At 35.9% G+C, this 25,547-nt stretch overlaps 4 protein-coding genes and 1 long non-coding RNA gene across 7 annotated transcripts in view; 3 read left to right on the top strand and 2 right to left on the bottom strand.

Moving 5' to 3' along the window:
* LOC114943679 (uncharacterized) overlaps positions 1-13,832 on the top strand; it is a 63,211-nt gene extending 49,379 nt beyond the window's left edge. Inside the window, exon 3 of the long non-coding RNA XR_014925902.1 lies at positions 13,688-13,832. This is a non-coding gene — a long non-coding RNA (uncharacterized LOC114943679). The remainder of the gene's footprint in view (positions 1-13,687) is intronic.
* Dora (zinc finger SWIM domain-containing dorado) overlaps positions 1-17,652 on the bottom strand; it is a 56,769-nt gene extending 39,117 nt beyond the window's left edge. Inside the window, exons 1-3 of one of the 2 annotated variants that reach the window (XM_085487772.1) lie at positions 17,527-17,652; positions 16,663-17,296; positions 14,820-15,322 (exon numbers count right to left, since the gene is read on the bottom strand). The gene's annotated coding sequence lies outside the window, so the exon portion shown is untranslated. Of the gene's footprint in view, positions 1-14,819; positions 15,323-15,754; positions 15,962-16,662; positions 17,297-17,526 lie in introns of those variants that run through there. The other variant, XM_029319349.2, reaches the window with a different exon arrangement.
* Positions 17,653-17,816: 164 nt separating this feature from the next.
* On the top strand, positions 17,817-21,025 carry mre11 (double strand break repair nuclease mre11). Its single transcript, XM_029319350.2, has 12 exons — positions 17,817-18,045; positions 18,159-18,330; positions 18,419-18,555; positions 18,647-18,837; positions 18,912-19,113; positions 19,220-19,477; positions 19,547-19,628; positions 19,716-19,857; positions 19,934-20,097; positions 20,184-20,310; positions 20,386-20,613; positions 20,685-21,025. The coding sequence occupies exons 1-12, from the start codon at positions 17,946-17,948 to the stop codon at positions 20,745-20,747; spliced, it is 1,866 nt and encodes a 621-aa protein (XP_029175183.1). The 5' UTR covers positions 17,817-17,945; the 3' UTR covers positions 20,748-21,025.
* A 146-nt stretch (positions 21,026-21,171) lies between these two features.
* On the top strand, positions 21,172-22,542 carry Rps14 (ribosomal protein S14). The gene is made up of 4 exons (XM_029319374.2): positions 21,172-21,256; positions 21,548-21,699; positions 21,883-21,970; positions 22,264-22,542. Exons 2-4 carry the CDS (start codon positions 21,551-21,553, stop codon positions 22,480-22,482), a joined length of 456 nt encoding a protein of 151 aa, XP_029175207.2. The 5' UTR covers positions 21,172-21,256; positions 21,548-21,550; the 3' UTR covers positions 22,483-22,542.
* A 197-nt stretch (positions 22,543-22,739) lies between these two features.
* On the bottom strand, positions 22,740-25,279 carry DCTN4-p62 (dynactin subunit 4). Of its 2 annotated transcripts, none has more exons than XM_029319372.2 (9): positions 25,020-25,279; positions 24,813-24,883; positions 24,539-24,738; positions 24,279-24,421; positions 24,041-24,209; positions 23,778-23,961; positions 23,490-23,676; positions 23,218-23,408; positions 22,740-23,130 (listed from the first exon to the last, which is right to left on the bottom strand). In XM_029319372.2, the coding sequence occupies exons 1-9, from the start codon at positions 25,146-25,148 to the stop codon at positions 22,914-22,916; spliced, it is 1,491 nt and encodes a 496-aa protein (XP_029175205.2). In that variant the 5' UTR covers positions 25,149-25,279; the 3' UTR covers positions 22,740-22,913. The 2 variants fall into 2 exon arrangements, with proteins under 2 accessions (XP_029175205.2, XP_029175206.2); XM_029319373.2 differs by having other exon boundaries at positions 24,041-24,206.
* Between the last annotated feature and the right edge of the window lie 268 nt (positions 25,280-25,547).

The raw sequence follows: 25,547 nt of genomic DNA, 5'->3' as shown, positions 1-25,547 counted from the left end.
AAAATAGGAAACGATCTATTGTCCTCTCGCATGTCAGCGCGCAAGCAAGGAATCCAAGAAGAGAGAAGTAAATTCAACACGTCGGACCTCGACCCCGTTATTTATTATCGTAAGCTGGTGCCTTTTATTCCTCGCATTCGGCGAGACTTCGTGAATAAGCGATGCCGTTTTCACGCGTGCCTAAGCGCACGAATTTACATAACGACGTAAGCACGGTATGGAAGCCAGTGAAAACGGCCACAATATGGACAGCCACTGTGGAGACGCTCGCAAGAACACGAACGATGCAATTGCATTATTCGAGGAGACAAAGAGAGAGCTCTTGCTCATTCAGAAAGTAAAACATGTTCCTTCCTCGTAACATTACTAGAAATTATTTGAAAATTATTTTTCTATACGCATATATGTACGTATATATATATATATATATATATATATATATATAGACACACATATTGTACATATATACGTATATATGTATCTTGAGTAAAATTGCACGCGATATGCCTTCACAAATCTTCACGCGCGTTGAACAAAGCAACAACGGCGAATTTTCTGCTCGTCGTGAGAAACGCTACACGTGCGCGACTCAGACAGCCAAGACTTTTCGCGTTTAAGTTCGAAGGAGCAATCACTTATTCATAGCGTGAGCACGCGAGCAAATTTCTGCCGCCGACGCGACGATAACCGGTCGATATCGATTTGTTCTCGAGAAAATGGAAGGAGAAAAGGGGAATATTTACTAGCATATATATATATATATATATATATATATATATATATATATATATATATGACAAAGGATATATTCAGTTGAATTTATCTCAATCATTTTTTTATGAATTTTTATGATATATCCATTTTTATATATGTATGTGTCTGCACGTGTGAAAATTTTTTTATATCTATATAAATTTTTTATTTATTAAAAACGAAGAGAGAGAGAGAGAGAGAGAGAAAGAGTTCAACCAAGAGAGAGCACAATTACAATAACGGTAACAGCGATAACTTGCGAAGTGAGTTTCGATCGTCGTGACATATGTCATGAATTAACACCTCGGCAATTTCTCGTTTGCGATTAGCGGTTTCATGCTAATCGCAATTTGCAGACACGTAAAATTCACCCTCCCTCTATGGCGAGGTTGTAGAATTATTTTAAGGAAACTAATGCATTTGTGCAAACTGCCACTGCTATTAGCATGTTACAAGCGAGCGAGCGAGTAGAAATTATGTGGAATTAGCATAATTGCAAGAGAAAATACTATTACCTTCGGTATCTCGCAAAATAAAATATTCCGAAAGCAGTAGGTATGCAATTCGCATAATTCGCAAATTCACATTATTATACGTAACATTTTTATATTAAATAGATACCTATATATTTTTCATATAAAAAAATTCGATAATTTTTCACGCACGAATGTGCGATGAAATTAAATTCCATTGAATAAAATTGTGCGATTTAACATGGACTTCAATGCTGGGGGGATATACGAACGCGTTTTGTAAGCCTGTGGGACTAGCTTGAAAACGCGCGACACCGCGGGTGTCCGATCGATACAACCCTCGCGTGCGCGCAAAACATCGTAAGAATTGCGGCATTTAATCATTTGCGAGAGGGCGTGTGCGGCGAGAGAGAGAGAGAGAGAGAGACAGAAGGAGAGGAAGGATGAGGCAGAAACATTTTTCAATATTTTAGCCGGTAAATCAATTCGCGTCGGCGATGAATCAAAACGGGGCTCGTGCGTACAGTCGGTGCCGACATTCGTCTTCCGCAATCTACGTCTATGACGAAAGAAAAGGAAAAAAATGGAGCAAATGACAAAACAAATTCGAGAAGAGTGTGTATAGTCTCGCGTGTGTGTGCTTTTAAATTTCCATAGGTCCCCATCAACATTGAATAGTATCTACACAGAGAAAATGTTCTCTAATTTACACTGAAAATCATGGTAACCGTGGGACAATGTGGTATTGGAAGAATTTTATAAGAGTTTTTCTGATTAATATTTACCACAATAAAAATACTAATATATACCACAATAAGATATAAAATATACTAGATTAATTTTACTACGCACGTAATAAAATTTACTATGTACCTATTAATATTTTTTACTGTGGTAAATATTAATCAGAGAAACTATTATAAAATTCTTCTAACGCCATATTATCCTACGATTACCATAATTTTCAGGGTAAATTCTAAGAGAAAATTCTCTCCGTGAGATACATTTTGTGTATCTGAGTCTCTGTATCTAAGATATATTCGAATTGAAGTATCTATATCTGTATCTAGATACAAAACGCATCTGAATTGTTTTTTTCAGATACATTTGCATATATATTTTCACATATTTTTTTGAACAGCCCAATTCTTTAAATTTGTAAAAGATCAAGACTGCAAGTTATCAACATATCGTCATCAACACCAGTTGATTATTAAGCATGATCAAATAGTTTGAGTGACGATATCTTTGAGGCATTTTTCACGTGTTAAGACTAATAAAGTTGTGATATAAACAAAAATATTAATAAAGAATTATTCAGTATATTTTATGTATATTACATTATGATAAAATATAATTAAAAAATCTGATATATATCTGATTGTGAGATACTTTGAAAATATCTGAATATCTACATCTATATACATTTTAATTTGTGTATCTGTATCTGCATCGAGATACATTTTAATCTATTTTACTCACTGGTCCCCAACCTTCTTTCCTTTCGTCTCGCGCTATTTTCGGAGTTTCTCAAACCAAGCGAGACGAAAACAGACAAGTCGTTATTAATCTCGCGATGTCATACGGAGGATTAATTCGAAGCCGTCGACAAATGTATGACAGAATCTTGTCGCGGCAGAAAATTTTATCTCATACGTGTTAAATGTTTATTTCGCGAAACTTGACAGCTATACTTGGATCGAACAAAGTCAATTAAATTTTAAGCAGTTCCACAATTGGTTTCTCGCGCGATTAAGAGGCGAACAAACCCGGTCCTTCTATCGCGGCGGTGCACAAAATGTAACGCGAGTGCACACGCCTTGCCGAGAAGACGACGTGAAGGAGAAGAATCGCATTAATCGTAAACGCGCAAGAAGAGAGAGAGTCAACGGAGAGTTGTTGACGAGAGTCTCGGTTGAAATACTGGTGCAATGACTCGACGAGGACACCGGCGTTTATAGGACGAAAAGTAGATATAGGACTCGCACAATTAGAACTTTCCCGTACAGTCATCGTTCTTTCTGTCATCGTTATCCGTCTTGTCTCCCGCTCTTCCCTTTCTTCAGCTTGTTATTGTGGCTCACCGCTCCTGACCTGAGCGAAAAAAGAATGGGAGGAACACACACACACACGAGGGAACGAAAGGGCCGTGTCTCCCTCTTCCCACCGGAATCTCGTCGCAGCATTGATCCTGCGGTCCCTGAAAGGAGACGGCCATGAACCTCACAAAGAGACACAAAGTCGCCTGCTCCTCCTCACTTCGGTGCATCATTCTGCCGCCTTCTTCGACTCGTAATGTCTTTTTATCCTCTCAATTCTGTCTCTTTTTCCCGTCCTACCGATCGTGATCGACGATTTCGAGCTTGGAAGCTGTGGCCTCCCCGCGAGTCTTCAAGATAGACATGTACATACATCCAAAGCGCTCGTCCTGCATCGTTTTTACCGAACCACCGATATACCACGTGTGAAAAGGTGTTTACTTTCGAGTCGATGCAAGTGAACCGCGTTAAATCGCTCGCAAGAAATGCCGGAATTTATCCGTAAATTCCATCGATCGAGCTAATCGAGAGCAATGATAATTGTGACGTATCTATAGGACTCGATATTTTAGAGAAATTTATTTTCGAAATTATACTTGCACATAATGTCACTTTCGGGCGATTTAACCGTTCCGTTGAAGAGTGTTTTTCTCGGTTCCAGTAGAGAGAGAGAAAAAAAAAGCGAGAGACAGAGAGAAAGAAAGGGAACGAAAAGGAGTGCTCGCACGGCACTTGCGTAAGAAGGAGACAGCTCTCGGGGATCGGCCCGATGCTGCGAGCCAGGTGCATTGACTCCGTTCCGCGGCAAACCGGATGTCTGAGTCGACTACCTGCCCTATCTCGCTGCGCTTTTCTTCGGATTACAGACGCATTGGTGGGCGCTTTGTTGTGGTTATTTGTTTCTCGGTACACAAAGCAGTACCGCTTATTGCATTCGTGCTCTCGCATCTAACACGAGTATAAAATATATCGACACGATCGTCACGAATATTTTCCGACAGCTTGTTATATATGTAAATTTTATTTTATTTTTTTTTTTTTACATAATTTATAATATAAAATTGATCGTATGAAAAATATGAAGCATTTTGAAATAGAGTACAGATTTTCAGATAAAATACTTATTTGTCTCGAGAATAAACATGTCGGATTACACGATATACAAGTAAAGCCAGACATTTTTTTATCCGGCATAATTTTTTCTCCTCAAACCACTCCATCGCAAAGTTGCTCCAATCGCGGTAAACGTGTTTGCGAGAAAAATACGCGACACAGCTTCGCTTATCGAACGACGGTGCTCGCTCTGTGGCCGCCCTTCATGTGCAGTATAAAGATACTTATCGCACGAGCCCCGAGACGGGCATAAATACTAATACCGAAAGTCGTGAGCCTAACGAATAACGCGCTTTATATATATGTGTGTGTGTGTGTGTGTGTGTGTGTGTGTTGTGTCCCGCGGCTCGCGGGACTCTCTTTGTTATACTCGGACCACGAAGTGCAACGACCGACCCTGAACCAGAGTCATCGACAAAACAGGCAAGCGATTCGTTATTGTCTCGTTCTCAGCTTAACCCTAGTGCACCTCGTTTAAAGTACGCTGCGAACGACGCGTACGAAGAAAATGTCTTTCTTCAGGATGATTCAGAGGGTTTAAAAGTCTGGAAGCCCGAAGATTGAGTCTGCATAATTTTGGTCTGACACTTGGAAGATCACTCCTGTCATTTTATTGTAAAGTGAAACACTTTCAAATTTCTAAAATAATTCTGTCCTAAAATTCTTTAATCAAACTTTTCATACAAATAATCTTTCATATATCTTTAATTTGTGCAAATATTAATAATCATTGCATCATGTAATTTAGACTTATACGTTTTAAAATATTCAATGTTAGGCTTGTATAAATTTAAAACAATTAAACTAAGAATAAATAAGCCAACTAAACAAACTACAATATATATATATTTTCGAAAGAATTATTAATTTTAAAATTTTTTATTTAGAAATATTCACAATTATATATTTTTTGTAAATTATTACATTGAAAAAGACTGAGTAGTCGAAACGTTTCTTTACTTTTTAATGAATATATGAATTTTTCAAGACTATATTAAAGTTTTTAACCATTTAACATCCAATCATAAGCAGCTTGTTTAGTTGGTTTATATGTTTTATTTTATTTAATAAAATCCGTAAACATAAAGTTCATAAATACAGTCTAAAATCTTAATTTTTTTCCGATGAGACCGACCGGTGATCTGAGATATTCACAAAAAAAAGAATAATATCTAAGTTATAACTCGAATCTACTAAAAAGAAGAAACATCAACTTTGAACAGAAGAAAGATAAAAAACAAGAAGGATGAAGCGATAAAAGGAATCTCTTGAGACGTTATTGCGATTGTTATTAAAAGAATTCTTTCCATGAGAAAACAACATGTAAAGTAACGTCACTTTAAATTATGACATGTATTGTATATATGTAAAAAAAAGTAATCGTTATTCCCACCCGATTTACATCGATCAGTATCTACCCTTCGAGAAAACCAGAAATGAGTGACAATACAATCAAACACACAAGACTCGTCTCGTTTCTTCTCCTCGTAAAAGCAAGCACAACGAGCCAAATAACCATCGTGACGACATGATAACATCGTGTTTGCTGAATCTTGTAGTTACATATGTACGAGCTATAATAGCCAACGTTATAGCACGCGCGCAATTGCAAGAGAGAGAAAGAGAGCAGGCGTGACTTTATTACAAGAAATTAGATCATTAACTCGAGTATGTTGTGCAGGTGCGCAATTATAACACCGATATCGAAAAAATCGAAAAGAAATGCGCAGCTGCGGCGGATTTCATTCTCTCGTCTCTGCGAAAGAATATAAGAGTGCAACGAGAGAGAAGGAAAGAGAGGCCCTTACGAACCTCAAAGTTGACCCGCGCTCATATAATAACGAACACAAAGACCAAGTCCGATATCGTACCTTTTCACCGACGGCTGTATCGTCATGCGACTCCGGTAATTAAATGCGAGCGATGCCAAACGCCCGGGAGTGCCGCACTGTGTGCGGACCCTCTCGGTTCTGCCCTTTCAAGGCGACAGGGGCTATTTGTTCGCGGTAGGACGTAACACGTATAGCATGCGGAGTGCGGGCGATGTTTCATCGGCGAGCTGAGGTGAGAATTCGAAGACGAAGTTTGCCGGCGAATCGAATTTGCGGCCGTCATTAGCGCCCGTTTCGTCCCGATCGTTTGAGCTTGAAGGCTGTATTACTCTCCCGCTCGTCTCAAATTTCTCGTGCAGATTAATTTTGTCTTGAAGAAAAGTACCGGAGGAAATTTCTTTTTCAATTACAAACCACCGAAAGCTACTAGCTCTTTTAATTGAGCTCAACGATGCAAATGGATCATAAAATCTTTTTCGTTCAATTTCAAGTAGACGTCTTCTTTTAACTTCAGGCTTAATTAGAATATATAAGAATAAAAATTATAAAGTAGCGAAAGGGAAGAGCGAATTTTTGTTTAAAAAAATCTCGTTGAAAAACCATACACTAATTATTATTTAATCAAACTTGTATACATTCATGTTATGTATACGTGTTCGTCTATTATACATAAAACTTGGATAATACACAAGAAAAAAGTTTTTGGTTGGGAAACGCGTCATCTGCTATTCGAATCGTGCATTTTAACGAAAGTACGACAAAAGTACTCTTGGATCCTTCTCTCTACACAGCCATTTTATCCGACTTTCCCGAGACTTTCGGACGACACAAGGAAATTGTGCCGCGAGGCGAATACGCGAGAGAATCTCTGTCTCTCTCTCTCTCTCTCTCTCTCTCTCTCTTATCGCGACTGAAATTTTCTCGCGAACGACGACAGAGCTCGCCGGTAAGCTCTGTGTAACAATAGCTATTAAGTAGTTTGTTTGCATCGAGAAATTCACGTCGAGCGCTTCATTCTCATCCGACCTGACGAGCCCTTAAGGATTTCGAAGGAAGACGATCTTCGCGTGGCAGGCGGTAGTTTTGCTCCTCTGGCATTTACATTTCTGTGTAGGGAGATACTCCAATTTCTCATTTTCTCCAAGTGATTATCTCGCTCCGTTTCGCAGGAGTTTTAGTCAAACGAGGAAATATAAAAGAACCGAAAACCGCTATAGATCCATATATACAATCCGTATCTTTCATATAATTAAATGTCTCTACGTAGTACAAAAAAAAACGCGTCTGACAAACGCGTTATAGGACACTTTTTTTGGCACTTCGTATATAAATAATCGTGACCTGCATTTACAACAGATATGGTTAGGTACTTGCAATATACATTCGAGATACAGATTCGAGATTGCGAACTCAATTCCGATCTTCTTGCGAATCGTCCAACCGTTATTAGCCTATGCGAGAATGATCGATTGATCCATTAGCACGGCTATCTGCAACGCGCGTTCTGCCGCATAACGAGGAATAATTTATTTCAATTTCCTACACGTCAATATCTCTCGATACGTACACGCCGAACGCATTCGCAATGTGCTAACGAAGCCGCTGACCCGGGAAAAGTAAAAATCGATACGCGCCGCTGGGGGAAATGGCAGGATTGCGATAATAACAAAAACGTAATTTTCAGGAAATTGAACGTCCGACACGCGCGCGAGGGAGACATCGCCGAAATTTATTAATTTTAACATTATCACTCTTTTTTCGCGCGCGAATTCCCATTTACAAGTATTTGCTGCGTTCGAGTGAAAAGGCAGCGCATCGCATTATATTTCGAGGGAATGAAAAAATCGAATCGTGCAGTAACTTTGTAAATTGGTGCGCGGAATTTATTAATGCTTGAGGATTGAAAAATTGGCACACGATTTTTTATATTATCGAAATAAACCTTTCCTATCTCACGTCAAAGAATGATGAATCGAACGACAAATCTTCGCGCAAAAAGAACGATCATCTAGAAGACGCAATATCTCAAGAACGCACTTAACGCAGTTCAAGAACATGTAACACACGGACGAGAATGCGCGCATCTGTTACCGGAACAGTAATTGTGGTCGCAAGCTGGATAAGTACGACGATGCACGCACGTGTGCGGCAAACTGCACACTCTCATCTCCACGTGTGCATAGTCCCTAAGTAGTAATAATACGCCAGAACGATGCACGACATACGATATAAAAGGATCGGAATAATTCTCAAACTGTCAAATTATATGTCACGGATAATTATTCCTTGAATTCTACTTTAATTATATTAAAATACGTGTGCGTGGAAAAAAACCCAATTATTTTCTCTTGATATAAATTCAACTACAAAAGATCAATCTCACGCGTGCTTCCACAATTAACAATATTAGATATATATTTTGTCCTCTTCCTCTTTTTTTATGCACATTCGAAAGCACAATTTTTTTTTAATTAATCAATTTATTACTGTACATGTGTACGATGAGCAAGATCAATCTTAATAAAACCGAGACAATGTATATATTAAAGATATTACCCTGTTCGTTTCTTTGTAGATTCGGATCCGACTCAAGGGGTACCGTTGCAATTTACATGGGTTAATATCGGGAGTTACGCACCCCTGGTCTAAGTGAACGTTACACGGAGAAAGACCCTCACCCTCGAGCCACGGCAGTAATTACGTAGGGGAGACGCGCTCCATTGTTCTACGTTAGTTCTGTAGCAGGTAATGGGTACTTATATGCCGGCAGCTTTCGCGAGGTAGCGCGCACGGACTTTACGTCGTTGCGGGAGAATTCTCTAGGCGAGCTCTACATACGTTCCGATCGATATTATTGCACGGCAATCCTGTCAGGCGCCGATATATCAGCGGTAATACTCTCTTCGGCGATATATCTCCCGCGAGATACGACGTTATATCGATTACTCCGCGTTACCGGAGAGGAGAGATAAGATAATTCGGTATACGTATATCTCGCGACTTCATTCTCCTCCTTAGTCCTATATATACAGATTCGGGTGCAACAAACGTGTCAGAAAGAATAAAATCGCGCCCTCGAAGAGGCAGTGCTAATAAACACAGTCGTAAAAAATTATTAACTATCTCAGTCAAATTATATAGTTGAAAATATTTAGCCTAAAATTTAGCTACGATCTTTGTTTTTATGTATGATGCATATACACAGAGAGGATTTTCTCTTAGAATTTATTCTGAAAATCATGGTAATCGTGAGACAATATGGCATGGGAAAAATTTTATGAGTTTCTCTGATGAATATTTACCACGATAAAAAATATTAAATATCTACCGTATAAGATATAAAATATGTTCCATTATAATTTTATTATGTACATATTTTATATCTTATTGTGATAGATATTAATCTTTTTTTTTATTGTGGTAAATATTTAATAAGAGAAACTCTTATAAAATTCTTCCAATACCACATTGTCTCACGATTATCATAATTTTTGGGAATAAAGTAATAAATTCTAAGAGAATTCTGTGTACAGATTCCGAGCTGTAGGACCGAAACAACGTGAGTTAAAATGTTATAATCCATACGCACGAATCGGTTCTCCAAATAAGAAGGAAAAGTATATCTATAATATGTGCGTTGAAGTTCCTCATACACGCCTGCAATCTCGTTATGCGAATCGCCCGATGACTTCAATGCTAATGCTTGCGCACACAACCAACGTTGATTCGCGCCTGGCTCATCGATCACTGTCAGGCTGGGTCCTTCGAAACGGGATACGCACGTACGCGCGTGATTTATATTATACATAACTGCGCGCGTACACGTCGCTCTTTAGCGTTAAAAAGCACTCGATAAGCACCGGCAATTCATTGCGCGGGATCAATCTCGAGCATCACTCGACGTCAACATGCGTTCGAATGCAAAGAATATATATATGTATATGTATACCATATATACGGTTGATCCACCCGAATCTGCTATACCCGTGTAACATGTAATATTGTACGGTTATGCGATGTAATACCATTAGATTTGCAATCTTATAATAGGATAAGTTTGCTATTTTGATGACAATGTTTCAATCATCAGCTATCGAATTCCGTGCAGCTTCGCCAAGTTTGACGAAGCTGCTACAAGATACTTGCTGCTACACAACGCTTGTTCTAGTCTGTTAATAAGATTCTAGAATTAGTAGTAGCGCGTTTTCTCAAATATTAATAGTTCGTGCAATTTACGAAGCAAAAAACATGTTTCTTTATTTATATTATCTATTTTAAATTGTATGCGCGATTAAATTTTTTACAGAAATAAAATCTATCAGATTAATTGTCAATATTTCGTAGAAGCTCCAAAAATATAATTATGTACGTGAACGCACGCTTGAACATAACGTCATGTAACGCAGCGTAAAAACGCCCCTCGCAAAATATGTCTTGTCGATTGACGCGATTCAAGCGCGAAATATTGTCAGCGAAAAAGGAAAAATAAGAGAGCAAGAGCGTTGAACAGGATGACGGATAGAATATAACCGCCCGCATGTGAAAACCGTCCTATACAGAGGCGAAACTTATGTGCCTATATATCTACGTAGACGTGTGTGGACGTACATCTCTCGCAACCCTCTGGAAATGCGCCTCCAACCATGGAACCTAACGGAAATTTATGCCCTACGCGAAATTCCGAAAGGAACGCCTAAGGATTATTCACGTTAATTCATTAAGTTGTCGACGTAGTGAGATTAATATACTGAACTAACAAATACCTCGTTTGCAAGATATTTATCCTTGACACGAGCAAAAAAAATAAATTCAGCGCACGCGTATCGAGTTTTGCATTTATTTTCACAAATATCAGCAAAAATATCAGCGTAAACACAAATAATTGCATAGTTTGCAGTGAGTTCATTAGAGAAAGAATGATTAAATAACACACAAAAACGAACGTAAACAACACATATATGTATAAATGTACATATGTATTATGTGTGCGCGAAAATATCATTAATTTAGTTTTTCAAGTTTTTGCGAAAAGTTTCTTATCTATACGAACAAACGTCGCGTTCTCCTTCTGTGTCTCCGTTTTTAAAGGCGAACAACAGAAGTTTCATAAAAGTTCTCAATATCGCGCGTTCTGTCTTTATTAAACTTTCCAGAAATCCTGTTTAATTCTTAATGAAGCTACGACCATAATTTCCCACTGAATACCGACAGGAATAACAACACCCGTTGTAGAAAAAGTTTTAGTCGTCAACGTTGAAGCGTTTTTGCAAAATACGCGCTCTGGCTCTGGCCATACCACTTTTATGAAAGAAGTTTTATATCGAAAAAAAAAGAAATAAACACGCGAAGCAGTCTGTTGAAATTGCTCGTGCCTTCCACCATTCGACAATTTTACAGCCCGGAGAAATGTAGAAAAGAGCAATGGAGATTTGCATTTATCCTCGAAGGGAACGAACAACGAACGCGGGACGCTCGTGTGAGAAAGTTAAAATTGCATTAATGCATTCGGCGCGCAAACAAACTGTGAAAACTGTTTGCGAACTGTGCGAGTAATTTGCATGATTGTATATCCGCAAATAATTCTTTTTACAAAAAAAATCGACGTATTCATCACCGTTGAAAAAAGAAAGAAAAAAGACTTTTATCGAGTCAAAATAATATTTTTATCTGCAGCTACCTATCGAGCGTTTCATTTCTTTTGCGCAAAGAAAGTATTTTTAACAATACACTTATCTTAGGTGCAAACATTTTAAATTTAAAAATTACGATAAAAGTGATTGATTGATGTTTTGAATAAAATCATTATTAATTTTATGTAATTATTTTAAAATTATATATTATTATTCATTTTATATAATTATTATATCATTATTCATTTTATATAATTATTTTAAAATTATATATTATTTTTAGATAATTTTAAAATAATTATATAAAACTAACTTATTCAAAATGACAGTCAATGTCATTTATATAATATATAATTATAAAATTTATCAAAATCATTTATCACATCTATCATCATTTTTCTGCGAGGAACAATGTAATTGTATGAAAAGCATCAGCCACAGTGACGAATGACGATTTCAAGAGCTACCGCAACATATGTAAAATATCGTATGTGTATTTGTCAGTTTGACAGAGAAGACTTTATCAAACCACGACAATGACGCACCGATATAGTACAACAAATCTGCTAATCAATCACTCATACTAGTTCAGCGAATCTAATCTTGTCTATTTTATCGCGGTCGAGCCTTGCCTACTTGCCATGCAAGTTGGATTCACGTTAATTAACTCCTCCCAGCGTGCAATATAATATACTTGATCGTACAAAATTAATAATATTCCCAATTCTATGCTGTTCCATTTAAATTTCAATATTACGCTATTTCTCAAAATGAGAAAAACCAAAAGCTTTCGGGTCAAGAATAAAAGAGAAAAAAGAGAAAAAGTAGAAAATACAACGCGCTCTTTTTAATTTTTTTATCATCATGATTCAATCATGATAATTACCGCAAGCGGACTGTAAATTCAGGCTTAAGCTTTATCCTACATTAGTCTAATTGAAATTCAAACGACGATATTACACGCGTGACCGATATTTCAAACTGCGATTTACATGAACGGTGTATTAGTCGATGCTACTAAAGTATACATTTGACTGATAATACGATCACTACAACATCGTATTTTAAATCTTTTAACCTGTATCAATAATTGTTTGCATATAAATATAGATTCATATAAAAATAATATTATATAAAAAATATATATTTACTTCACATATAAAAAATATATAAAAAATATACTTATGGCTTTATATATTTAAAAATACCCAACACAAAAAAATATATATATTTTTTATATATTTGATATATTTTTTATGTATATATATTTTTATATTTATATTATACATATATAAATATTTAAAAAATTATTAAATATTATTAAATATATATTTTCATATATAAATGTCTACATCTAATCAGAAATAATAAATCACGCGAAGAAAGATATAAATGTGTGCTTTTCTCAAGCACTTCAAGTATGCACTACCGCTTTCTATATTACGTGCGATGTCTTCAAACGAGAAAGTGGATTCGAATACTTTCATTGCGGATGCATCAATCTTGTTATTAATTCATCTGTAAATAAACTTGATCAACACGAAAAAGTGCGATAATGATGACGCAAAAAATATATATGTAAATTTGCAAAGTTGTTTGTATTGAGAGACCAAAAATATCTTCCAGCATATATACCGTCGAGACAAAAACTCAATACTTAAATCCGATTTTAAACTCACGATGACATCCTCCGAAAGTACTCGCATTCGTCAAGATTATGTCTCAGTTAATGCAGAACGCAACGTGCACGAAATCTCGAAGCAGAAACCGAGTGACTGTACCACTTGATCGAGAGCGAGTAATAACTTTCGTTTACTTTCTCTCTGTCTCTCTCCTTCTGGTTTCAGTTTGGTCTTATTTTCGACCTTGATCGTTCCAGCATGGAGCAAGGACCGAGAGGAAAAATAATACAGGAGCCAATCGTGGCTACGAGGATAGAAAACGAAATAAAATGTTTGTGTCATGAATATATTGCGAAGATATCGAGAATAAAAAGCAACTATATCATAACTATATAATTTAGATATTTTTCACTTGCTTGTTCAAGCGGAAATATATGTTGCAACTATGTATATGACTATCTTGCCTAATAAAACTTAATTCGAAAGTGTGTTTTGTAAAAGAAAATTATTTCGAAAACTCTTTCGTATTACTCATCCGACTCTGTGTATGACGGATGACCTTCACTAGAATTTATTATACATTGTCGGTCAAGGTAAAACTACTCTATACGTTAAATTTTCAAAACTTGCAAACATCGTTTTATATATGTACGTTTATGTGATATTCAGATTGTGAAAATAATTTTGAATATCGAAAATATAAATAAGAAAGACCTTCATCGAGATATACGGACGAAACAAATATATTTTGGTTTTTTTATTGACTATCTAAGTGTCACCTTTTCATATTTGAAATAATTATGTATGCTTATCTATCAGGGAGACTTAAATATTGTCGGTCAAAGTAACTGCTCTAAATATTACATTTCCTTTGCGAATGTTGCGAACGTCGTTTATATATGTTTATGTGACATTCACATTGTGTGAAAATAATCATAAATATTGAACATATACCAGAGAATACAAAGAGACATACTCAGACGAAAGAATATACAGTGTTTTTTCTATTGACCGTCTAACTAAGCGTCACTTGTTCCATATTTGAAAACATTTTTTTTTAGGATTTAACATATCTCAATTTGATATTCTTATCGCTTTATTGCTACATTTGTTAACAAAAATTTAATAAATCTATTTAAAATATGCGACGACCAAAATAATTATATTAATTTTACCACAGACATATATATTTCCATTAAATATAAACTTTCATTCTTGTAATTATTATATAAAATTAATTTAGGTTAAATCGATATACGAATAAAAAATTGGTATCTCGAAGATGAGAAATATATAAAATTCGAGAGTCAAACGGTGAAGAGAAAAATCACGAGAAAAAGAAAAGTCTCTCACTCACCCTCGCCGAACCTCCTGGAGATCCCGAAGGTCGCCGTTGGTCGTCTCCATCCTCGCCAATTGTTGCAAAGAGATTCCGGCTCGCTGCTGAAACTGCACAAGGAGTCCTCCTCGAAGCGGTCCGAGTCGTCGAAGGAAAAGCGATCGTTCTCTTCCCACTCGATCAGATGTCCGCCGGCTGGTCCGGCAGCCTCATCCGCGACGGTTCCGGATTCGGCGGCGGCCCCGGTCGCGTTCCTAGAAGCCGCGCCGCTGCTTCCGCCAGCGGCTCCGCCGCCACTTCCGCTGCCGCCGGTTCTACCGCCGCCAGTTCTGCCGCCTCCGCCGCCGCCGCCGCTGCCGGAAGACCGAGCCAGGTTGCCCGCCAGTTTTAATTGCCGTGCGAATCAGCACACGCGACACCACGAGCGCGTCTTCGACGGTCACCTTCCGCCACCGCCACGACGAGTCTCGCCTGCAAGATCACCTAGCGGCGTAGACTCCACCACCGTGTTCCGGGGAAGGCTACAAAAAATCCAAAACAATTAATTTCAATGTTCGAATGTGCTTCCAGAACGGTTCTCCTATCACGTCCGCGAGAAAACATTTCTTTCGAATATTTTTCCAAACATTTTTCGAGAAAGAGAGAAATATAAATTAATTTCGAAAACCATTGCTCCGATATAATTAAAAAGAGATTCGCGAATATTGCTCAATTCTATTCCAATTAATTATTTCTCATAATTGCGAACAAAATCGGAGTCGGTTATTAAGTACGTACAGGATATTTCCAATATACGACATAAAATCAAATAACTAATCAACTTTAATTACTCAATGTATAAATCAAAATAAAATAGAAATGAATTCTAATATCCCCGACACACAGATATAATGATATAATTTCCTAAGGAAAAATTCGAAGTTGAAAATAATTTTGAAAACCGGAGCACTTACGAAACGCTGGTTGTTTTCCCGAAGCGATGTCTTCGCGATGTGATCAAAACACGAAAGGTGAGCAGCGCGATACCGATCATCCGTTTTATATGTGTTACGATATACGAGGTGTATAATTTCAAAATAAGGTCACGGAAATCAACAAGTTTTTCGCGAAACCTTCGGCGCTCGCGATCGCTAATCGTTCGGAGCGTGCGCGCGCACAGGACTTACGCACGCCGTGAAACGCGTCGCGGAGCGCATCTCGCGAAAGCAAAGCGGGAACAGCTGATTCACGTTACCTCATAGATACGTATTGATTTTTCACCCACGAACGCGAGCCCCTCGTTACGCGCGAATACTCGTCGCCGCAATTCCGACGAGTCCTGGGAACGAGCAAGGAACGCGAACTTGGAACGACGTCGCGAATCTCGAAACGTCAAACGTCAAACGTCAAACTCGCGAGAGGAACGTATATACGTCAAGAGACGAATCGTTAGACTAGGTTAAGGCGATACAGCACTGACATGTATAATAAATTCGGACGAGAAAGAGAAAAAGAGGGAGAGAGAAAAAGGGGGGGAGATTGACAGATGCGAGAGAGATCGCGATTTATCGATGTCGCGACGAAGCGATGAACCGCAAGGACCTTGGCAGGTCGACAGACCCGCGCCAAGAACGTGCAACGACCCCGACCCCGTGCAACCCCTCCGTCCTTCATCCCCCCTCTCGTCCGACTCTCTCTTTCTTACAGTCTATCATCCCGCGAGGAGCTCGCGCGACTCTCTCCATATACACAAATATATTTATAGGAACGCGCGGACGCACGCGCGCGCTCTTTGTACACATATGTATGTACGTAAACGCACATATGTGTATGACGCGAGCGCGGTCGCGCGCGCGCGGGACCTCCAACCCTATTTGCTTACCTCCACCCCCGGGTGCGAACGCGTCCAAATGTCCGTCAGCAGGCGGTGCACCACCTCACACCCCGTTTGTTATCGGCACTATTCGGAGCATCGTCGAGAAGACTGTACGTGGTAATCGCCGTGAACTGCTGGGCAGCGCGACACAAACATACACACACACGGCGACGGCGCGTTCGAGTAGGTAGGTAAGACAGCTGAGGAGCCGTCAAGTGCCCCATCGATGTTTCTCCTAACTCCGTGCTTACTACTTTCGAGGCATCGCCGCGCGCGCACTCGCCGCACTCCGGTTCGGCAAGGAACCAGGGATTCTCTCTCGCGCCCGAGTCTCCCGCATCCGCATCCGCGATAGTCGTCAAGCCAGAGAGCACGAAAACTCCTGAGCTAGCCTACCCCATCGACGACAACAACAAATATGGCGAGAGCGTACACCACCTCCCGCACGTTCGCTGCTGCGACTGCCGACTGAGCGGCAGATGGCGCTGCGGGTCCAGTGACGGCGGGTCCGCGACTTTCTCCCCCCATTCCACGACTCGGCCGTCTTCGGCCATCTTCGCGAGTCTCCACGAAGTCTCCTTCTCCCGCGTTTTCGCGGCCTCCGAAACTGCCGCGTTTGCTCCTTTCAAGTTTTCTTCACCTGAAACAAATTATAAATCGTTATTGCCCGTTTCGAAACTCTTGATAAAAGATGCATCTTTTCTTTCCCTTTATATAGCCAAACAAGGAGAATACTGTAACAATAATAATAATAATAATAATAATAATGTTAATAATAATGTAAAATTTTTTATTTTCTATTTCATGAATTGGCTCCGTTCGTGTCGCTAATCAGCATTGATTAATTAACGTTAGTGCGATTGCAATTACCTTAATTCCAATATGACGCGCGTAGGAACAATTTGCGACTGAAGACTGCAATATTTCTTTCGGGAATATAAATTATTACGCTCTCTCTTATATAAACCAGTAGAGATCTTCGTCAAAATGGATGCACATCAGAGAAGCGCCACGAACTAACTGCGATGTCAAGAGAAGACTCCAACGAGAAAAAAATTAGGTGGATACATAGTGTCACGCGATTGGCTGTCAACTAGGGAATTTTTTAGTTCCGAAAATTTGTCCAATCGACAGCCAATAGCGTGACATCGTTTTACGTGTTTCTTGCTGGCCAAGTCGCTCGTTTCGCGCCATTATGAATTCCAGCCGGCGAAGAGATAAACATTGATAAGAATATCGTTGAATATTGAGTAATTATTAAGTGTCATTTCGTCTAACGAGTTTAAAAGATGTCAGAATCTTCCAGCGTACACGTGGATCCGGAAGATACTATTAACATTTTAGTAGCTACCGATATTCACCTTGGTTTCGAGCACAGTAAAAAGAGAGGTTTGTTTTTACTACGCAAAATTTCAACATCGATAAACAAAACTTTATATCAAATAAAGAAAACTGATAAGAAGTGCGTTTGAAATTAATATTCATTATTTTTCTTTGAAAAGGAGGACACTGCGAAGACAGTTTTATTACATTTGAAGAAATATTGAAGTATGGCAAAGATAACGAAGTCGATTTTATTTTGTTGGGTGGAGATCTCTTTCATGATACTAAACCAACGCAAACTACATTACTCAAGTGTGTAGAATTGCTGAGGAAATATTGCTTAGGTACTAGGTTAGTAGCATATTTAAAATAGCTTTAATAATAAAGAATGAAAAATATATTACAAGATGATGTTACATATACATGTATCATGTTACAGAGAATGCAACTTGGAATTTTTGAGTGATTCAGAATTGGTATTTCGACACTGTGCACAAAAACATGTGAACTATGAGGATCCCAATTTAAATGTCTCAATGCCAATATTTACCATTCATGGAAATCACGATGATCCAAGTATATATACAGCTTGTGTTTAATTTCTATTTATACATGTAAATTTCTTCAGGATAAATATTTATACATGATATGTTTTGCAATCTGTTAGGTTTTGGTACTGTTGGCTCAATAGATATACTCTCAGCTACTGGATTTGTCAATTACTTTGGGAAATGGACTGATCTTACTCGTGTAGTTATACCCCCTATAATTCTAAAGAAACGTAATACGCATGTTGCACTTTATGGTTTGAGTTATATTAATGATCAGAGATTATCTAGATTATATAGAGATGAGAAGGTATGTTTACTTCATATATATTATATTTTTTGTCCAATTAATGTCTAATATTGATGACAATTTTGTGAAAACAGGTGGAATTGTTACGTGCAAAAGACATAGACACTTTTAACATATTTGTTTTACATCAAAATCGTGCCAAACATAGTGATTATGCATATGTACCAGAGAGTAAATTGCATAACTTTCTTAATTTAGTTATTTGGGGTCATGAACATGAATGTCGCATCACTCCTGAATTTAACACAGAAGGCGGATACTACATTTCCCAACCAGGTAGTAAAATTATATATACATTTTTCTTTTAACTTATATATTTATGTATTTGAAATATAATTTAAAAATTATATAAAATTATTTAAGTTAATTTCTAAAATTCTAGGAAGCTCTATTGCCACTTCTTTGTGTGAAGGCGAATCAAAACCTAAGCACGTGGGCCTTTTAAAAGTAAATAAGAGTAATTTCAAAATGAAAAGTTTAAAATTGAACAGCGTTCGACCATACGTCTTTGATAATATGATTCTTAGCGATCACGATATTAAAATACAAGATTGTATTTCATTATCTGACTCTATACGTCAATATGTAGATCGATATATCGAAAATGAGCTCATGCCTAAAGTTGCTGAACAACTCACAGGTATGTTAATCACTTTGTTGAATGTCGTATATATTTTTACTATTTAATATTAAAAATGTGTTCTTTTAGGATATCCTAATCAACCAAATCAACCTTTAATTCGGTTAAGAATATTTTATAATGATGACAATGAACAATTTGATACATTAAGGTTTGAGAATATTATAATAATATTATGTATATTGGGATTCAATTTTTCTTTTACTTGCATTTTCAAAGAAAAAAAATATACTTTCAGTTTGGCACAAAAATATTGTGATGAAGTTGCTAATCCAATGGAGATGATTATATTTCGTAAAATAAAAGCTGCAGAAAAAGCAAAACGTGCTTTTAATGATGATGATGATATGGATGATATTACAGAATTATTCCAAGCTGATGTAAAAAAATATTTTAGTTTAATATTGAACGGATTTTGGTTCATATTTTAACATGTTTAGATTTTTATTTTTATAGATAGGGCAAGATTGGACTAGCACAGTACGAGGAGGAATTCAGAAATATTTTGATCTTGAAGAAAACAAGGATAAATTAACAGTATTGACTGTAACAGGATTAAACGAAGCATTGAATCGATATGTTGATCGAAGCGACATAGATGCCTTTAAAAATATTGTAAGGTAATAATATTTAATAATTTTTGTGTTCGTAGAATGAACTATATATCTTACCTATAGCTAAATTGTTTTATAATTTTACTTGCTAGAGATCAAATGAAAAGAACCATTGAATATGTAAAAATACATAACAATGAGAAACCAGAAGACATTCGTGAAGAAATTAAAAATTTTCGCGATAAGAGACTTTCAGAAGAACAACAGGAGAAGAGTAATGTAATAACATTTATATGTTCTTCATTTACAATGTAACGTATATGTCAGAGTTTTATTTACTAAGTTTTTTAATAGATTTTTAAAGCATTAAACAATCCAACGCAAACGAGTCTCAAAAATGTTAGATCGTCTCATAATGTCAATGTTATAAATGATAGTGATGATAGTGATCAAGATTTAAATGCAATACCATTGACTAAAACTAGAGGAAGAGGTAGAGGTTCTAGAGGTGGTAGAGGATCCAGAGGAGGTCGTGGTGGAGGAAAAACTAATGAAAAAAATACTTCCATTGCGAAAATGCTGGTAATAAATATTATAGAAATATATTATTAACTATTATATTTATTTATGTAATATAATGAATTTTTTTTAAGGGTTCCAAAAGTGCATCAAAACAAACTCGTGGCTGCATTATTATAGATTCCGATTCCAATTAATTATTAAATATATATGCATATAAGAGAAGATATATATAAGAACAGGTATTTTTTTAAACAAAAAATGAATATTTTCATTTAAATGCGTATCACGCGCTTGCGTTTTTCTATATTTTTATAATAGTTTTTTTTTATATTTATAAAGTTTGAAAGTTGCATATGTGTATTGGATATATTTAAAAAAAAATGTTCTCTTGATATATAAATTTTAAAACTATAGCATTGTTAAGAAAAAAAAATGTCTTCTATAAGGAATTTAAACTTTAATGCGGGATTCAATGTTCAATAAAATAGTTCATTATAATTGAGGTATAATGAATATTATCTTTCTATGAAATATCTTTTATTATCGAATATTTTTCTCATCCATTTCCTAAATGCTCCATTGTTTCGCGCATGCGCACTCTGCTCGAACAAATCAGGCGAATTGCGCTTCTCTATATGCTACAGTTAATGCTGGAAACGTGTTCTTTTATCGTTCCTGTGTTAACCCTACCTAACGGGAAATTGTAAGATCACGTAATTATTTGTAAATATTTAATAATAAGCATTCATTTAGCAAAAATATTAAGTTGAATTTGTTAAAAAAATATTTATAAATAAATTACAACTTTAAAATTGCTTTGCATTTGACACAACGCTTGGATGTAGCTGGATGAATTTTTGTGATCAAAAGTATACTTAATTTTATGCACATGACGACAAGCTTAAATATGTCTCAGATATTTATACAAATGTTTTTGTAGTAAACAGAATAGCAAAGCAAATGATTAATAATTGAATATATGTCATTTCTTTAGAAAATGCCGCCAAAACGAGGTAAGGTACAGAAGGAAGAGGTTCAAGTTTCTCTTGGACCGCAACTTCGTGAAGGAGAGGTAGTTTTTGGAGTGGCTCATATCTTTGCTAGCTTCAAAGATACATTTGTACATGTAACTGATTTATCGGGCAGGTTTGTATTGTGTAAAATTATATTCAAGTATAACTATAAGTCTAAATTTAATTTATTAAATTTACTCTGTTTAATTACTCTCTATTACTATATTAAGTTTACTATTTAATTACTAAATTTAATTTATTTTTAATATTAATGTAACAATTGTATAACATATAATTAGATCTTTGATTTATTCAGGGAAACAATCGCCAGAGTTACTGGTGGTATGAAGGTGAAAGCAGATCGTGATGAAGCTTCCCCTTATGCTGCTATGCTTGCAGCTCAGGTATGTTACTTGATTTGATTATTGTATTTAAATTAAGGCAAAAAATTAGTATATCATATTATATTATCCACATTCAGGCAGCATTTAGATAATAAATGTTATCTAAGTTGCGTTCATGTCTGTGGAAAAATAAATTCTTTTTGATAATTGAGAACATGTGTATATATTACATTTTTCTCTAAAAAAAGAAAAGAAAACATTCATAAACATTAAATATTATATATGAGGAGATTCAAATATATGTAGCATGATATTAAAAAGTATGATTTAATCACAATACATATAATTTGCAGGATGTTGCAGAGAAGTGTAAATCACTAGGTATCACAGCGCTGCACATCAAACTAAGAGCTACAGGAGGTAATAAGACTAAGACTCCAGGTCCTGGTGCACAATCTGCTTTGCGTGCTTTAGCCCGTTCAAGCATGAAAATTGGACGTATCGAAGATGTCACTCCTATTCCTTCAGATTCTACCCGTAGGAAAGGTGGTCGCCGCGGACGCAGACTTTAGGTCATTATGGCTTTATATATTTCTTTTATCTTTCAATAAATATAAAAAAAATATATAATACATTTTATGAAACAGTCTTTTTCTAATTCCTATACACTTAATATACACACATGCACACAGTCTTTAAAAAGTTGAAAAATTACATATATATTCTTTATCATTGCATTACAATAAAATCGTAGATGCAATTGTGCAGATAAATATAAGAAAATCATTCTCTTAGGATGTTGTAACAGAAATTATAAAACAGTAATATATAAAATTGACATTGAACTTTTATTACTGTGAATATATATTAAGTTTAAATACAATAAAACAATACAATAAAATATAAATATTTAGGCACCTTTAATATTACAATAGTTTGACTACTGACAAAAGTATATATGTATAAAGCATTTATATGTATGGTGTCATATAATGAAAAAAAATTATGCTTTGTCAACTAACTGACCAATATTAAGATACAATTTAACTTTTACATCTACTTTTTGTGGAGATTTATGTTCCAGTGCTGCAATAGTATTTACATATCCATGTTGCATGACAAATCCGACTATAACTGGTTCTTCATTATTTTCATCAGTATCGTGTGGAATTACATGTAACCGAATCACAGCTTTGTTTCCTTTTCGCCATACTACAAGTCTAAAAAGAAAAGTCATATAAATTATATATAAAACTAAAATTATTCTTTTATAGAATATTTCTACAATATTTTTATACTTTACATACTTTGGATCATCTTGAAAATTATGATTATCACTTGTGTCATCATATTCAGCAGCATCATCCCTTGGCGGAAGAATCAATGCACTCTGAGGCAGTATTAAATCTGCATTTGGTATAACGTTTATTGGCTTAGGATCCTCTATTACAGGTGCCTGCCGTACAGTAGACGGCAATAAATTTGGAGATTCACTTCCCTATTAACGTAATCTCAATTTAATAAAATGCACTTATATGTATATCTCACGTGATAAAATCTTATGTTAGTCTGATATTACTTGTTGTGCATCTTCCTGTTTAACATCTTTTTCTTTAATAAACGAAGTAGATAACGAAGTATCTAATGACAATATAGTTATTTGAGTCTGATGCTGTGTTGGATTGCAGAATTTTAAAAGCAATTCACTTGATTTTCCTGGCCGAAGTGGTTCACAAGTAACAATCTTCACTTCTGGAATATGATAACTAAAAAAATGCAATATTTTGATTATATGTATATGAATGTATCATATAAATCAAAATTATTTTATAACATTAATAACTTATTTTTTTAACATAATTCTTACAATGCAGCTAGTAAAATTTTGAATTTTGTAGATTGAGGACAGAGATCTGATTTGCTGACATTATGTTCGCACACTCTGCAACGTTGTGATCTTTTGACTAAAAATTGTCTGTGTTGAGGACGCAATTCGTTTATCTTTTCAGCTTGCACTTCTGGATATTGTAATCTTTGTTCCAATGTTGTAACTATTTCATAAATTTATAATTAGAGCAATATCTTTATGTACTTAGACTATTATTTTATAGAAATTGCAAATTTTTCTACCTTTAGTTATATCTACAGGTTCTGTAAATATTTCATCTAGTAAGTCTTCTATTTCCTCAGTTGCAACAGATGGTGCTGGTTGAGCAGTAGATTGAGATTGCATTGGTGGTTTCAAAGGACGCCCAATACGTTTACGAAGCAATGCAGATGTAAAACTGAACATTGTCTGCTATGGATAAGAGATGTTTAGAAAAATATCTTTAAACAAATGTATAACTAGAGCTTTTGTTAAACTCACAGCTGGCATATAAGAACGTTTTGGATGAAATTTCTTCCTTTCGCATTGTTGTTTCTCTATAGAAGCTAATATCTTGTGATAATCAATGAGAGCATTAATGCGTGTTGTGTGTGGATTTTCCTGCTCAGGCCATCCTCCAGTTGCTAAATAGAAATTTAAAATATTGAAATAACTTGTTCAAGATATATATATTACAAAGCTCTTAAATTATATAATTATAAAATTGTCTACATATTTTTTTTATATTAAATTTTTCTTACCTACAAATTGGTCAGGTATCCCTGCATCTCGAGAACTCCATCGACATAATGAACAAAATAAATAATATACTTTTTTAGGAGTAGCTTTGACATCCTTATTTTCTTCTCCTTCTGCTACTGCTGGTTTTGCAGTTGTAGCTAATCCTGCTCTTGTAGACAATGTTTGAAAGCAACAAGGGCAATCGAAGCAATTGGAACATCTATCAACATATTATAATTATTATCATAATACTCTTTCTCTCTAATGTATGAAATCTAAAATATACAAACGTACTTGTTCTTTTTAAGACGTACTTCTGATGAAGGTAAATTTTCCATACAGTTTGGACAGTAATGAGAGTCAACCTATGAATAATAAACACTTTGTTTTTATGGAGCACGAGCTTTGTGCAGGAAATGTTTATAATAAATATCCATTTTATAAAATATATATATATTTATATTTTATTTTGAATTTGCTTATAAATTTTAAAAAACACACCTCTTGACAGACACAATAGCCGCATCGTATCATCAAGCAATGTCGACAAAAATATATCTTTGATATGGACTTTAATGAACCACAATTGCATACGTAGCGTACATAATCGGGTTGGTTTAAATAAGTCATACTGGAATAATTAATTTAAAAATTTACAGGGTAAAAAACAGAAACGTGAACGTTTCTCTTTTAATCTATACTTTGATAACCTCACAATTCTCAACCATTTTCTTTCCAAAACGTCAATCCGATGGCAGATATTTGGGGTGAATTTACATTTAATACGACAAAATATTTGACAAGTATCTGAATATACGATTGGTTATCGAATAGGGAATTTTTAGCACCTGATGGAAACTCGAGAAATTCTCTAGCCAATAGCCAATCAATGCGTCCGACATCATTTTGTCGTATCAATGTAATCCCATCTATATATGAATGTGCTTAGTCACGTGTTACGTGACGTAACGATGACGTTTATGAAACGTCAGTCGAAGCCTTTTACGAAAAGTTGGTGATGGCGGAAAG

The sequence above is a fragment of the Nylanderia fulva genome, unplaced genomic scaffold (assembly GCF_048542155.1).
Source record: "Nylanderia fulva isolate GAGA-0341 unplaced genomic scaffold, ASM4854215v1 Scaffold11, whole genome shotgun sequence".
Classification (NCBI taxonomy): domain Eukaryota; kingdom Metazoa; phylum Arthropoda; class Insecta; order Hymenoptera; family Formicidae; genus Nylanderia; species Nylanderia fulva.
Note: the sequence above shows the minus strand (reverse complement) of the source record. Positions and strands in the feature narration are given on the sequence as shown.

What these genes read in the sequence shown, in the direction of transcription:
- DCTN4-p62 (XM_029319372.2), bottom strand. Translation starts at nt 25,148, where the DNA reads ATGACTTATTTAAACCAACCCGATTATGTACGCTACGTATGCAATTGT. An exon ending in GTACGTCTTAAAAAGAACAA is followed by an intron (nt 24,739 to 24,812) that starts GTACGTTTGTAT and finishes ATATGTTGATAG; the next exon opens with ATGTTCCAATTGCTTCGATT. An exon ending in AAAATTTTACTAGCTGCATT is followed by an intron (nt 23,677 to 23,777) that starts GTAAGAATTATG and finishes GCATTTTTTTAG; the next exon opens with TTATCATATTCCAGAAGTGA.
- Rps14 (XM_029319374.2), top strand. Translation starts at nt 21,551, where the DNA reads ATGCCGCCAAAACGAGGTAAGGTACAGAAGGAAGAGGTTCAAGTTTCT. An exon ending in GTAACTGATTTATCGGGCAG is followed by an intron (nt 21,700 to 21,882) that starts GTTTGTATTGTG and finishes TGATTTATTCAG; the next exon opens with GGAAACAATCGCCAGAGTTA. An exon ending in CTGCTATGCTTGCAGCTCAG is followed by an intron (nt 21,971 to 22,263) that starts GTATGTTACTTG and finishes TATAATTTGCAG; the next exon opens with GATGTTGCAGAGAAGTGTAA.
- mre11 (XM_029319350.2), top strand. Translation starts at nt 17,946, where the DNA reads ATGTCAGAATCTTCCAGCGTACACGTGGATCCGGAAGATACTATTAAC. An exon ending in GATTATATAGAGATGAGAAG is followed by an intron (nt 18,838 to 18,911) that starts GTATGTTTACTT and finishes TTGTGAAAACAG; the next exon opens with GTGGAATTGTTACGTGCAAA. An exon ending in GAACAATTTGATACATTAAG is followed by an intron (nt 19,629 to 19,715) that starts GTTTGAGAATAT and finishes ATATACTTTCAG; the next exon opens with TTTGGCACAAAAATATTGTG.